At 41.6% G+C, this 13520-nt stretch overlaps 1 protein-coding gene across 3 annotated transcripts in view; it reads right to left on the bottom strand.

Moving 5' to 3' along the window:
* Nucleotides 1-13520, bottom strand: part of aralar1 (calcium-binding mitochondrial carrier protein aralar1) — a 525272-nt gene that overhangs the window by 11653 nt on the left and 500099 nt on the right. For all 3 annotated transcript variants that reach the window (XM_076212853.1, XM_076212855.1, XM_076212854.1), the window contains 3 exons: nt 11098-11233; nt 3473-3634; nt 1099-1189 (listed from right to left, as the gene is read on the bottom strand). In XM_076212853.1, coding sequence (XP_076068968.1) covers nt 1099-1189; nt 3473-3634; nt 11098-11233 — 389 coding nt within the window. The remainder of the gene's footprint in view (nt 1-1098; nt 1190-3472; nt 3635-11097; nt 11234-13520) is intronic.

Below are 13520 nucleotides of genomic sequence, written 5' to 3'. Positions count from 1 at the left end.
ACCAAGGATGAGATGAATGGATGGGGTAAAAGGGGCATTGGGAAAGAGGGGAATGTCTATTGAAAAAGGAAGGGAGAAGACAGTAGATAGGGGTGAGTGGAGAATGATTGTGTATGGATGATGCTGTGATGCATGGAAGGGAGCAGGTGGGGGATGGAGGGGGTGAGGGAGTATGCATGAATGATATTTTGATCCAGCCCAGAGGGATCTCTCCCCATATTGTCTTTTTCTGCATAAAGGGACAGGGGTGTGGGGGAGGTTGGTCGCTGATTAAATGAAATGGCCTTGCTCTGGATATGCTGTGTTTTGCTGCATTGCTTCTGACCCAGGGCAGTGGGCAGTGCTGGGATGACCAGTCATCCAGGAGTAGGAAAAAAAAAAAAAAAAAAAAAAGTTGGTGAATGAGAGTGGAGTATGTGGGAATGAAATGGATGGGAGTGGATTTATACCTCTGACTTTGGCTACCTCCCTTTTAAAGGGGAAAAAGCCCTTGGTATATGTGTGTATGCATGTATTTTGAGTATACGCCAATGCTAATTCCATGAAAATCTTATATTTTTTAAGGTTGTACTTTAAGATGTGTGATTAATTCAATATTTTTCATGTGTAGATATGGGAAAAAATATACACATAAAATAAAATAAATTCACTTTTCACACTACAAGGGAAACATGCACTCTCAGAGACCCACATCTTCCATCCCAAATTCACCTTCACTCACATTATACTCAAAGACACTTCACTCCACTCCAAAATGCACTTTCCTATCTCATCACTTACCAATAGTACCTATTCCCTCTCTTGCCCACTCATCACTACTGACATCTCTGCCACCATAATCCCAAACTAACCTTTCCCTTTCAACTAAGTTTCCCTCACTGCTAAAACATCTTTCTTCTCACAACTCTAATCCCAATCCCTTCCCTTTTAGTTTTATCTGTACCACAACCATACACAATTAATGACCCAATTACTAGGGTTCTGGTTGGAGTTGTCATACTAGTTGTCTCTATGGGACTTGTTGGAAGACATTTGAGAGTATCCCTAGTCCCCTCACCCCATCCCACTTGTAAATGACCAAGAAGTGTATGTACTTACATGCCACCAAAGTCAACATAGAAGAGACGCTGAAGAATTTCATAACTGAGCAGAGTTACACCAAACTGTGGCGAGGACCGGAACACACGAGCTGTCAGGGAAAGAATACATACATATATATAACAAAGGCTTTTATCCCCCTTATAGGGGAGGTAACCAAAAAACAAAGGCATAAAAAAAACACTCCCACCCATTCCATCCCTATCACACTCCACTCCCCTCCACCCTCTTCCCTCCCTCTTATCTTGGCACCTCCTGGATGACAGGTCATCCCTGCATCTTGCTGTATTATTTCTTGATACAAAAACTTCAATCCTCATCTAGGGGGTGCTTGAGTCAAAGCATACTTATGACTTGATTCTTTGTGGAAGAAAATTATAAAAAAAGGGGGGGGAGTGATGGGATGATCCACAAGAAGCCAAGATATAAGGGGAAAATGGTGTGTTGGTCCATGTATATACAGTAAACCCCCCGCCTATTTGCGACTAACCATTTACAACCCTGCACATCCACATCTTTCCCAATCAAATCTAACTAATACATGTCTACAATTCTCCCACCTGTGTGTGAGGCCAACACGTCTCAGCACTAATATTTGAAACTTTTTTTTTAACCTTAAAAATTATATTCATTTAATGTATAAATACATTTACTATTTAACATACATACATACATATACCAAAGGCCCTTTCCCCCTTATTAGGGAGGTAACCAAAAAACAAAGGCATAAAAACCACTCCTACCCATTCCATCCCTAACATACTCTATTCCCCTCCACCCTCTTCCCTCCCTCTTATCTTGGCACCTCCTGGATGATGGGTCATCCTAGCATCTTGTCCACTGCCCTGGGTCAGAAGCAGTGTCACAAGACACAGCACATCCACAGCAAGGCCACTTCATTCAATTGGTGAACCCCACTCTCCATCCCTTCATGCAGAAATGGAGAAGACGGAGAAATCCCTTCAGGCTGAGTCAATTTATTTCTCATACATACTCCCTCATCCCCATCCCCTACCCACTCCCCCTCATGCATCACAGCATCATCCAGACACAACCATTCTCCATTCACCCCTGTCTTCTGTCCTCTCCCATCCTTCTTCAACAGACATTCCCCTCTTTCCCAATGCCCCTTTTACCCCATCCATTCATCTCATCCTTTGTTACCCCTCATGTTCACTCCTTCCACCTCTGCCTTCCACACCTCTTTTACTAGTTTTTCTTCACTCATTCTTTCCATGTGTCCAAACCATCCCAATATTCTTTCATCAACCCTATCTCCCAACTCCCTTTCCACTCCCATTCTCCTCCTCACCTCCTCATTTCTCACTCTATCCAACCTAGTAACCCCTATCATACTTCTCAGACACCTCATCTCAAACACATTCAAACTCCTCCTCTCTTCCTCTCTTATGTTCCATGTTTCTACCCCATACAGTGCTGTCGGCACAATCACTCATTTGAAGAAAGATTGTTAAAATTGGAGTTGCCGACTCTGGAACAAAGAGGAGAAAGAGGTGACTTGTTGACCATCTACAGAATTATAAAAACCATGGAAATCCTTGATAGAGAAGACTTACTAAATTGGGATAAGAGACACACAGGAGAACATGGAAAGAAACTTAAAAAGGACAATTATAGAAGAAACCTGAAAAAAACAGCTTTCCCCACCAAGTGGTAGATGTATGGAATACATTAGATGAAAGAACAGTGTGTGCAAAAACAATACAAGAATTTAAGAGCAAACTAGATATGTAGAGATACAAAGATGGGGCACCACAAGCATAGCTTCCCTTCCCCTAAGATACAACTAGGTAAATACAATCTCCTCTTAGCATCCATTCCCAAATGTCTATTTCTCATTACACTTTTTAATCCCCCAAGGCATTTACTCGGTTCTCTATCTACATTCTACCTCCACCTCCACTCCTCCCTTTCCTGTCACATTTGCACCCAAGTATCTAAAAATATCCACTTCCTCCAGTCTCTCTCCCTTAATACTCACTTCCAGTCTGCTGCCACTTTCTCCCCTTGAACATCTCATCACCTTACTTTTACCCACATTTATCTTCAACTTCCTTCATTCCCACACCTTATCAAGTACATTTAACACCCTGATCCCTCTAAAATTACTATATTCGTATCTGTCCCTTTTTCTCCCACATAGTGGAACTACAGATGCAATTCTCCAATCCACTGGTACCCTTCCTTTGCCTATACACACATTAAATAACCTCACCAGCTATTCCATTATAACTACTCCCTATGTCAGACATTCCGCATGACAAACATCTAAACAAGGTGCCTTTCTAGCTTTCATCTCTTTCAATGTACTTTGTATGTCTTTTTTTGCTACAGTCTTTACATTCTTCCATACCTGGAGCTCCTTTCCAGAAGGCTTTTCCACCTTCTTCTGCCCAGATCTTCCTGGCAGCATCAAATACCCCATGATAGGTGGTCTGTCCTGCTCTGGCTGCGACCTGCAATCTTGTCTTGATCACATCAGCTGGGGTTGTCAAGGAGGCTGCTGGGATACCACCTGCACAAATAAAAGAGAGGGTTATCATCATAAAGAGCCATGCACAAAAACTGCAAAATCTAGAGCTTTAATTTCACAAACTCCCCATCTCAGAGAGGGCTAGGGGATTGCCTCCTTACAAAAGACTGTTTTGAAGCTGGGAATTTAATGTAGCCTGTAGATGGGAGGAAATTGAAGGAAGGGTAGTGAGTGGTGGGATGATGAAGCAAAGAAGGTTGTACATACATATACCAATAGCTTTTACCCCTTTACAAGGGAGGTAGCCAAAGTCAAAGGCATAAATCCAATCCCATCCACTTCATTCACACATACTACACACCCATTCACCACCCCTCCCTCCCTCCCTCTTTTCTTGGCTCCTGGATGATGGGTCATCTCTGTATCTCACCCACTGCCCTGGGCCAGAAGCAATGTAGCAAGACACAGCACATCCACAGGAAGTTCACTTCATTAAATCAGTGACCCTTCCCCCTCTCCATCCCCTCATGCAGAAAAAGAGAAGACAGGGGAGAAATCCCTTAGGGCTGCAACAAAATATCATTCACATATACTCCCTCACCCCTCCCCAATCCTCCACCCTTCCATGCACCACAGCATCATCCATACACAACTATTCTCTACTCACCCCTATCTTCTGTCAACTCCCTTCCTTCTTCAACAGACATTCCCCTCTTTCCCAATGCCCCTTTTACCCCATCCATCCATTTCATCCTTGGTCACCCCTTCATGTTCGTTCCTTCCACCTCTGCCTTCCATACCCCTTTTATTATCTTTCTTCACTCATTCTTTCCAGGTGTTCAAACCATCCCAATACTCTTTCATCAACCCTATCTCACAACTCCCTTTCCACTACCACTCTCCTCTTCACTTCCTCATTTCTCACTTTATCCAGCCAAGTAACCCCTAACATACTTCTCAAGCATTATATCTCAAACACATTTAAACTCTTCCTCTTCCTTTCAGCGTCCATTCCCAAATGTCTATTTCTCATAACAATTTTAATCCCCCCCAAGGTATCTACCTGCCTCTCTCAATCTACACTCTACCTCCACCCCCACTCCACTCTTTCCTGCCACATTTGCACCCAAGCATCTAAAGCTATCCACAACCTCCAGCCTCTCTCCCTTAATACTCACTTTCAATTTGATGCCACCCTTTCCCCTTGTACATCTCATAACCTTACTTTTATCCACATTTATCTTCAACTTCCTTCTTTAACACACCTTTGCAAACTTTGTCACTAACTTCCTTAATTCTTCCTCTGGTCCTACTACAAGTGCAGTGTCATCAGCAAACAACAACTGGCTTATCTCCCATTTTTCTCCATTTTCTGTAACCATCTCCAATCCCCTGTCCATTACCCTTGCATTTACCTCTTCCACCATCCCATCCATGTAAATTGAACAGCCAAGGTGACATAACACATCCCTGACAAAGTCCCATCTTTACCTCAAACCACTTACTTTCTCCATTTCTAATTCTAACACAGGTTTTACTACTCTTGTAAAAACTCTTGACTGCTTTTAACAACTTTCCTCCTATCCCATATATCTGCAATACTTCCCATAGTGCCTTCCTGTCTACCTTGTCATAAACCTTTTCCAAATCCATAAAGGCCAAAAAAAAAAAATCCTTACCTTTTCCTTAAACTTTGTCACATATCTGCCCAACAAAAAAAATCTGATCTGCACAACCCCTACCTGTCCTAAACCCACACTGTTCCTCACCAATTACTCCCTCTGTTCTTCTCCCAGTCCTCTCAATCAAGACCCTCCCATAAGCCTTCCCAACTACACTCAACAAACTGATCCCTCTGAAACTACTACACTCACCCTTGTCCTTTTTTCCCTCGTAAAGTGGAACTATACAGGCACTCCTCCAGTCCTCCGGTACTCTACCCTCTTTTAGACAATCATTAAACAACCTCACCAGCCAGTTCACCATCACTGTACCCCCTTTTTCAGACATTCCATCTAGCACCCATCCAACCCAAGTGTCTTACCTGCTCTCTTCATTTTAATAACTGCTTTCACCTTATCTTTTCTTGTTTGTCCTTCATTTTTCTCATTCATCACTCATTTTCTTAGTACTTCCTAATGCAACTACCTTTTCCTCCCTATCCTCCTTCACATTTAGCAACTCCCTAAAATACTTTCCCCATCTTCCTCTAACTGCTGCTTCTTCCATTATCATCTCTCCATCTGCACCTTGTACCTTTTCTTCTCTACTTGATTTACCTCCTCTTTTACTCTTAATTTCCTTCCAAAACATCTTTTTATTACTTTCAAAAATTTCTGTCACTCTCTAACCCCATTTCACATCTGCTCTCTTCTTTGCCTCCTTTATCTTATGTTTCACTTCTCTTCTCTTTTCTTTGTACCTTTCATATGATTCTCTCATCCTATTTTGTAACCAATCTGTGAATGACAGTTTCTCTTCTACAACCTTCTCTGCTTCCTCATCCCACCACTCACTACCCTTCCTTCTATTTCCTCCCATCCTCCTTGTTCCACACACCATCTTTGCACACCTTGTGACTCCCTCCTTGAACCATCTCCATTTCTCCTCCACTCCTAGTTCTATTCTATCCTTCACTCCCTCCCACTCTTCTCTTAGCTTCTTCTTGTACTCCTTCTCCTTTTCTTTCTTATTTAAGCAGTTTACTCTAAACACCTCCCTACTTTTTGTTCTTTTCCTCTTTCTCCATCTATCCTCCACTCTCAACTTACCTTCCACCAAAAAATTATCTGATATTCCCCTACTCTCTCTCCTTAGAACATGTAAATCCAAAACTCTTCCTACTCTCTCCTGGTTACCTTTATATACTCCATTAAACCCCAATCTACCATCCTCTCCCATGAGTACTTATGCTTGACTTTCACTGTATTTGCTATTATCAACTCTCTAAACATATCTCCACCATCAACTTTCCTCTACAATTTTTTCATGGAACTCCACATTTCCCAAATACTCTGTCCATTGGTTCATCTCCTACCCTAGCATTGAGATCTCCCAATACCACTTCATTGACATTTCTCCCTAAACCTTCTATGCACTCATTTAAATCTACCCAAAAAGCCTCCCTTTCTTCTACACTCTTCTCACTACCAGACCCATATACACTTACAGAAACCCAAATCTCCCTTCCCAGTTTCACCTTCATCCACATTAACTTTGAAGAAACCTTCCACTCCACCACACATTTACCTACTTCTTCAATTACTAGTATAGCCACCCCTTCTCTCCCTTATCATCTCTTCACTCCTGACACCCTCCCAACTACACTCCTAAACTCAAACTTGCTCCCTTTCAACTTAGTTTAATTCAATGCCAACATATCCATCTTCTCACAAACATACTGCCTATCTCTTCCCTTTTACTCTTATCTGTACCACATCCACACACATTAAAACACCCAAACCTTAAGGTTCTAGTTGGAAAAATCATCCCAAATACTCTTATGCCTTTGCTTTTTTTTTAGGAATATCCCCTATGGGGTTACAGAGAGTAGGATGCCTAGTCCTATGTTGTAGAAGAGAAAAAATGAGTATTCACAGATTGGTTGCAAAATAGGATGAGAGAAACTAATGAGAGGTACAAAGAAAAAAGAAGAGAAGTAAAACATAAAATAAAGGAGGCAAAAAGGAGAGCAGATGTAAAATGGGGAAGAGTATTACTGAAAATCTTAAAAGTAATAAAAAGATGTTTTGGATGGAAATCAAGAGAGGAAGGGAGGGCTATTCAAGTAGAGAAGGTAAAAGTTGCAGATGGAGAGATGATAATGGAAGAGGCAGCAGTAAGAGGAGGATGGGCAGAGTATTTTTGGGAGTTGCTAAATGTGAAGGAAGATAAGGAGGGAAAAGTAGTTGCATTGGGAGGCACTGAGAAAATGACAGTGATGAATGAGGAAAATGGGAGAGAAATAAAAAAGATGAAGTGGAAGCAGTTATTAAAATCATGAGACCAGGTAAGGCACCTAGGTTAGATGGGTGTCATGCAGAATGTCTAAAAAAGGGGGGTACAGTGATGATGGATTGGTTGTTGAGGTTGTTTAATAATTGTCTAAATTAGGGTACAGTCCTGGAGGACTGGAGAACTGCCTGTATAGTTCCACTTTGCAAGGGAAAAGAAGACAAGTGTGAGTGTAGTAGTTTCAGAGGGATCAGTTTGTTAAGTTTAGTTGGGAAGGCTTATGGGAGAGTTTGAATGAGAGGATTAGGAGAGGAACAGAGGGAGTAACTGGTGAGGAACAGTGTGGGTTTAGGAAAAGTAGAAGTTGCACTGATCAGATTTTTGTGGTAAAACAGACACGTGAGAAAGCTTCAGCAAAGGGTAACAATGTGTTTTTTTGGGCCTTTATGGATTTGGAAAAAGCCTATGACAGGGTAGACAGGACGGGAATGTGGGAGGTATTGCAGATATATGGGATAGGAGAAAGATGTTAAGAGCCATCAAGAGTTTTCACGAGAGTTGTAAAGCCTGTGTTAGAATTAGAAATGGAGAGAGCGAGTGGTTTGAGGTAAAGGTGGGACTTTGTCAGGGATGTGTTATGTCACCTTGGCTGTTCAATGTGTACATGGATAGGATGGTGTGCAAGGTAAATGCAAGGGTAATGGACAGGGGATTGGAGATGGTTAAAGAAAATGGAGAAAAATGGGAGATAAGCCAGTTGTTGTAGGATCAGAGGAAGGATTAAGGAGGTTAGTGATGGAGTTAAATTCAGAGATAACTAATAATAAATATTAATCGAGCAAATAATAATGAACAGATAAATAACAACAAATAAATAAACAATATAAAATAAATGGCAGGCATTATAGCATCTAGCTCAGGTGTTTATCTAAATGAATCTTAAAGCTTCGAACTGAACTACATTGAACTGCCTCTGCATAAGTTTTGGCAAATTGTTTCTACCCACTTCCAAATTAAATCTATTTCCTGACAATTTGAAATCATTATTTCTCGCTGGATTCTCATTTAGTGTGAAAATTTTGTCACTTCTGATGTTGTCAATTTCCTTTAGAATCTTCAAGACCTGTATCTAGTCACCTCCGAGTCTATGCCTTTTTGGGGAAAACAGATTCATGTGTTTTAGTTGATTATTGTATGATTTGTTTTTTATATTTGGAATCAGTTTTGTGGCTCACCATTGTATTTTTTCCAATCTGTCAATCTGGAGGAAGTGAATAGCTTTAGATACTTGGGGGTGCATGGGGAAAGAGAAGAGTGGAGGTAAATACCTTGGGGGATTAAAAAGTGTAACGAGAAATAGACATTTGGGAATGGATGCTAATAGGAGACTGTATGAAGGAGTGATTGTGCCAACAGCACTGTATGGGGCAGAAATATGAAACATAAAAGAGGAAGAGTTTAAATGTGTTTGAGATGAAATGCCTGAGAAGTATGGTAGGGGTTACTAGGTTGGATAGAGTGAGAAACAAGGAGGTGAGGAGGAGAGTGGGGGTGGAAAGGGAGTTGGGAGATAGAGTTGATGAAAGAGTATTGGGATGGTTTGAACACATGGAAAGAATGAGTGAAGAAAGATTAGTAAAAGAGATGTGGAAGGTAAAGGTGGAGAGAATGAACATGAGGGGGTGACTAAGGATGAGATGAATGGATGGGATAAAAGAGGCATTGGGAAAGAGGGGAATGTCTGTTGGAGAAGGGAGAAGAAGAAGATAGGGGTGAGTGGAGAATGATTGTATATGGATGATGCTGTGATGCATGGAAGGGAGTGGGTAGGGGATAGGGGGTTACCTAGTTGTATTATACGGGAAGGGTGACGCATCTTTGTACCTTTCAGCATAAAGTTTTTTCTTAAAATCTTGGATAGTGTTTGCACACACTGTTTCTTTATCTAATTTATTCCAGGTATCCAGCACTATGTGGGAAGCTATTTTTTTTTTTTTTTTTTTTTTTCAGATCTCTCCTATAGTTATCCTTTTCGAGTTTCTTTTTATGTCCTCTTGTTTTTCCATTGTCCCATCTTAATAAATCATCCCTATCTAGGATTTCCATTCCTTTCATGATTCTATAGTCAGATCTCCTCTTTCTCTTCTTGTTCCAGAGTTGGTAATTCCAATTTGGACAATCTTTGTATGTTAATTTGGAGAGAGTTGGTGGCAACTTTTTCGTTGCTCTTTGTATTCTTTCTAATTTCTTTATATTCTTTTTAGTACTGGGTGTCCATAGTGTTGCTGCGTACTCCAGTTTTGGTCTTATTAGTGTAACTAATATTCTTTTAATCATTTCCTCATCCAAGTAGTCAAATGCCACTTTCATTGACCTTAATAGGTTGAAGGTTTCTCCGACTATCTTATTGATATGTTTGCCCGGTGTCATGTCTTTGCTGATTATTACTCCAAGGTCTCTTTCCGAGTTCACTTTTTTGACTTCTTCTTCACCAATTTTATAATTTCTTGATATTCTATTTTTACTTTTTCCAAACTCCATTATACTACACTTCTTGATATTGAAGTTTCACTTCCCACTTTTGAGTCCAATTCCAGATTTTGTCTAGTTCTAACTGTAATGGTTCCCAATCTTCCTCTGCTTTTACTTTCTTTAGTATTTTTGTGTCATCTGCAAAAAAATTCATATAACACTTCACTCCTTCATCCATGTCATTTATATATATGGCAGTGGTTGTGTGTGAATGATATCTTGATGCAGCCCGAAAGGATTTCTCCCCATCTTCTCCTTTTTGGTATGAGGAAACAAAGGGGGGGTTGCTGATTAAATGAAGCAGCCTTGCTGTGGATGTGCTGTGTCTTGCTGCATTGCTTCTGACCCAGGGTAATGGGCAAGATGCAGAGATGACCCGTCATCCAGGAGGAGCCGAGAAAAGAGGAAGGGAGGGAGATGTGGTGAATGGGAGTGGAGCTGTTGGGGATAAAATGGGTGGGAGTGGAATTATGTCTTTTGACTTTGGCTACCTTCTTTTTCCCCCTTATAAGGGAGGTAACCAAAAAACAAAGGCATAAAAACCACTCCCACCCATTCCATCCCTTACATACTCTATTCCCCTCCACCCTCCCTCTTATCTTGGCACCTCCTGAATGATGGGTCATCCCTGCATCTCACCCACTACCATGGGTCAGAAGCAGTGTCACAAGACTCAGCACATCGACAGCAAGGCCGCTTCATTAAATTGGTGACCCCCCTCTCCATCCCCTCATGCAGAAATGGAGAAGACAGGGAGAAATCCCTTCAGGCTGTCATTTTATTTTTCACACATACTCCCTCACCCCCCATCCCCCACCCACTCCACCTTCTTTGTTAGGGGGAAAAAGCTCTTGGTATATGTATATATTTATCCCTTTACTATAAACTTCGTTGTTGACAGGTCCTGAAGATGGCTGTAGTGTGAATCTTTCCTGTGTCCTTCTAGCAGGTATCTATTACTAGGCCCCAACAGAATCTATGTTTTGAATGACCATACTGAACTGATTAGATGTACTTGCCCACAGCACCAGCGATGAGGAGTGTCAGGGGAGAGTTGTAGCCATTCTCATCAGCCAAAAGGATCTTGGAGTGAGCGTAGACAGGGAAATAAATGGCTGAGAATGGGATGTCACGAAGGAAGCAAGCTTTGGCACCCTGAAACAGAGGTAAACAAACATCAATCCATCAATAAACCAGTTTTCATGGGACCAATGATGGTTGCCTACAAGTGGTGGTCCTGCAAGATGAACAGCAAAGCTGCCCATTTCTAGAAACTATTGAACCTCCTTGCTTCCTTTCCTTTGGGAGAGGCAGCTCTCCTTTTCCTACAACTTTCAGCCAGTAACATAGAAACAGTCCTAACAGTACAGATAATCCCAAGTTTCATCTCACAGAGATCTGTTGGAGGTTCTAAAGACCATTGTCAGCCACTGTGGGATTGCATGTTTTCCACTTAATGAAACTTGAGTATGGTATGGGTTACAAGGTTGGACAGAGTGAGAAACAAGGAGATGGGGGGAAAAGCAGAGGTTTTTGGAAAAGGAGATGGGAGATAGGGTTGATGAAAGACTATTGGGATGGTTTGGACACCTGGAAAGAATGAGTGAAGAAAGATTAGCAAAAGAGGTGTGGAAGGTAGAGGTGGATGGAGTGAACTTGAGGGGCAATCAAGAATGAGATGGATGGATGGTATAAGAGGGGATTACCTGTTGAGCAAGGAAGGGAGAAGGCAGGATAAAGGGGTAAGTGGAGAAAGGTTGTCCATGGATAATACCGTGATGCAAAGAAGGGGGTGGGTACAGTATGGGGGTGGGTGGGTTAGAGAGTGGTTATGTGTGAATGATATTTTGACACAGCCAAAAAGAATTTCTCCCTATATTCTATTTTTCTGCATGAGGGGACAGATTTTTTTTCTCTGATTAAGTGAAGTAAACTTCCTATGGATGCTGTGTCTTATTGCATTGCTTCTGACCCAGGGCAGTGGGTGGGATACAGGGATGCCCCACCATCCACGAGGAGCTAATATGAGAGTGAGGAAAGGGTGGTGGATAATAGTGGAATGGGTGGGGATGAAATGGGTGGGAGTGGGTATATGCCTTCTGACTGACTCCTTGGCAATAACTGAGAGATTGAATGACCTATTGCTGTCTCAAGCTTCTTTGACCAGGAACCCCATGGTGGCCCTTCCATAGATCTCTCTTTTGAAAAGAAAAAAATGGACTGTTGTCAATGTTGTATTAGTGTAGGACTGTTATAGCAGTAGGAGTACAGTTGCTGGTTGTTACCTAATCATGATAAGAGATCCTGGGTGCAGTCCAGAAACAGTGTCAGGCCCTTAAACCTACACCTCCAGGTGCAGATGAGGAGGTTGAAAGGTTTGAAAATGGGCATCAGGAAGATGATTCTCTCTGCTGTCCATCTTGCAGGACTACCACAAGCAGGTACCCATTCTTGGTCCCTCTAAAGATGGAGTGTCAGGTCAACCTGCACTTCCAGGGTCTTCATGTTTTGAAAACAGGCAGCAGGAAGATGATTTCTCTCTGATGTCCATCTCACACCACCACCACTTGCAGGTATCCTTGTAAAATTGTAGAGGAACTGTCTTGTTGCAGCACCTTTGATCCAAGCAGTGTTATGTGGGACAGAAATGACCCTTCATTCATGAGGTGTTGAGATGGGAGGGGTTATAAATGGGTTTTGGATGGGTTAAGGATCAAGTCTGCATGGAGTCTGTTGCCATTCTTTACAAGAGGGAAAAGATCCTTTGATATAAGTATATATGTAATCAATCAATCCTTGGAACCTCCCACAAATCTCTCTAGGAAGAAACATTGGACTATTGTCTGTGTTGTATTAGTGTGGAACAGTTTCTGTATCACCGGCTCAAAATGGTAGGGAGAGGAGAGGAGTCAAGTTTTCAGCTCTTCGTGTTATGCAAAAAAGTGTAAAAAACTATAATTGGAAGTTGATTTCGAGAGATCTTGGGCTCAGTTTTAATATTGAGTGTCAGGTCCTCAGAGCTACACCTGATGGAATTGATGGGTTTTGAAAATGGGCAGCATCTCTCCATTTTACAGGAGCACTACATGTAGGTACCTGTCATTGGTCCCTGTATTTTACCTAGTTGTATTTTACGGGAAGAGAGCTATGCTCGTAGTGACCCACTCGTTTCTTTCTGCATCCAGTTTGTTCTTAAAATCTTGTATAGTTTTAGCACTCACTGTTTCCTCATTCAGTTTGTTCCAGATATCTATCACTATATGTGGGAAGCTGTTCTTTTTCAGATCTCTTCTGTAACTGTCCTTCGTAAGTTTCTTCTCGTGTTCTCGTTTTTCTTCTGTCCCACTTTAGTAAGTCGTCTCTATCAAGAATTTCCATCCCTTTCATAATTCTGTAGATGGTTAGCAAATCACCTCTTTCTCTTCTTTGTTCCAGGGTTGGT

Source organism: Oratosquilla oratoria, chromosome 30, assembly GCF_046742065.1.
Source record: "Oratosquilla oratoria isolate Oo_2021 chromosome 30, ASM4674206v1, whole genome shotgun sequence".
Lineage (NCBI taxonomy): Eukaryota > Metazoa > Arthropoda > Malacostraca > Stomatopoda > Squillidae > Oratosquilla > Oratosquilla oratoria.
Note: the sequence above shows the minus strand (reverse complement) of the source record. Positions and strands in the feature narration are given on the sequence as shown.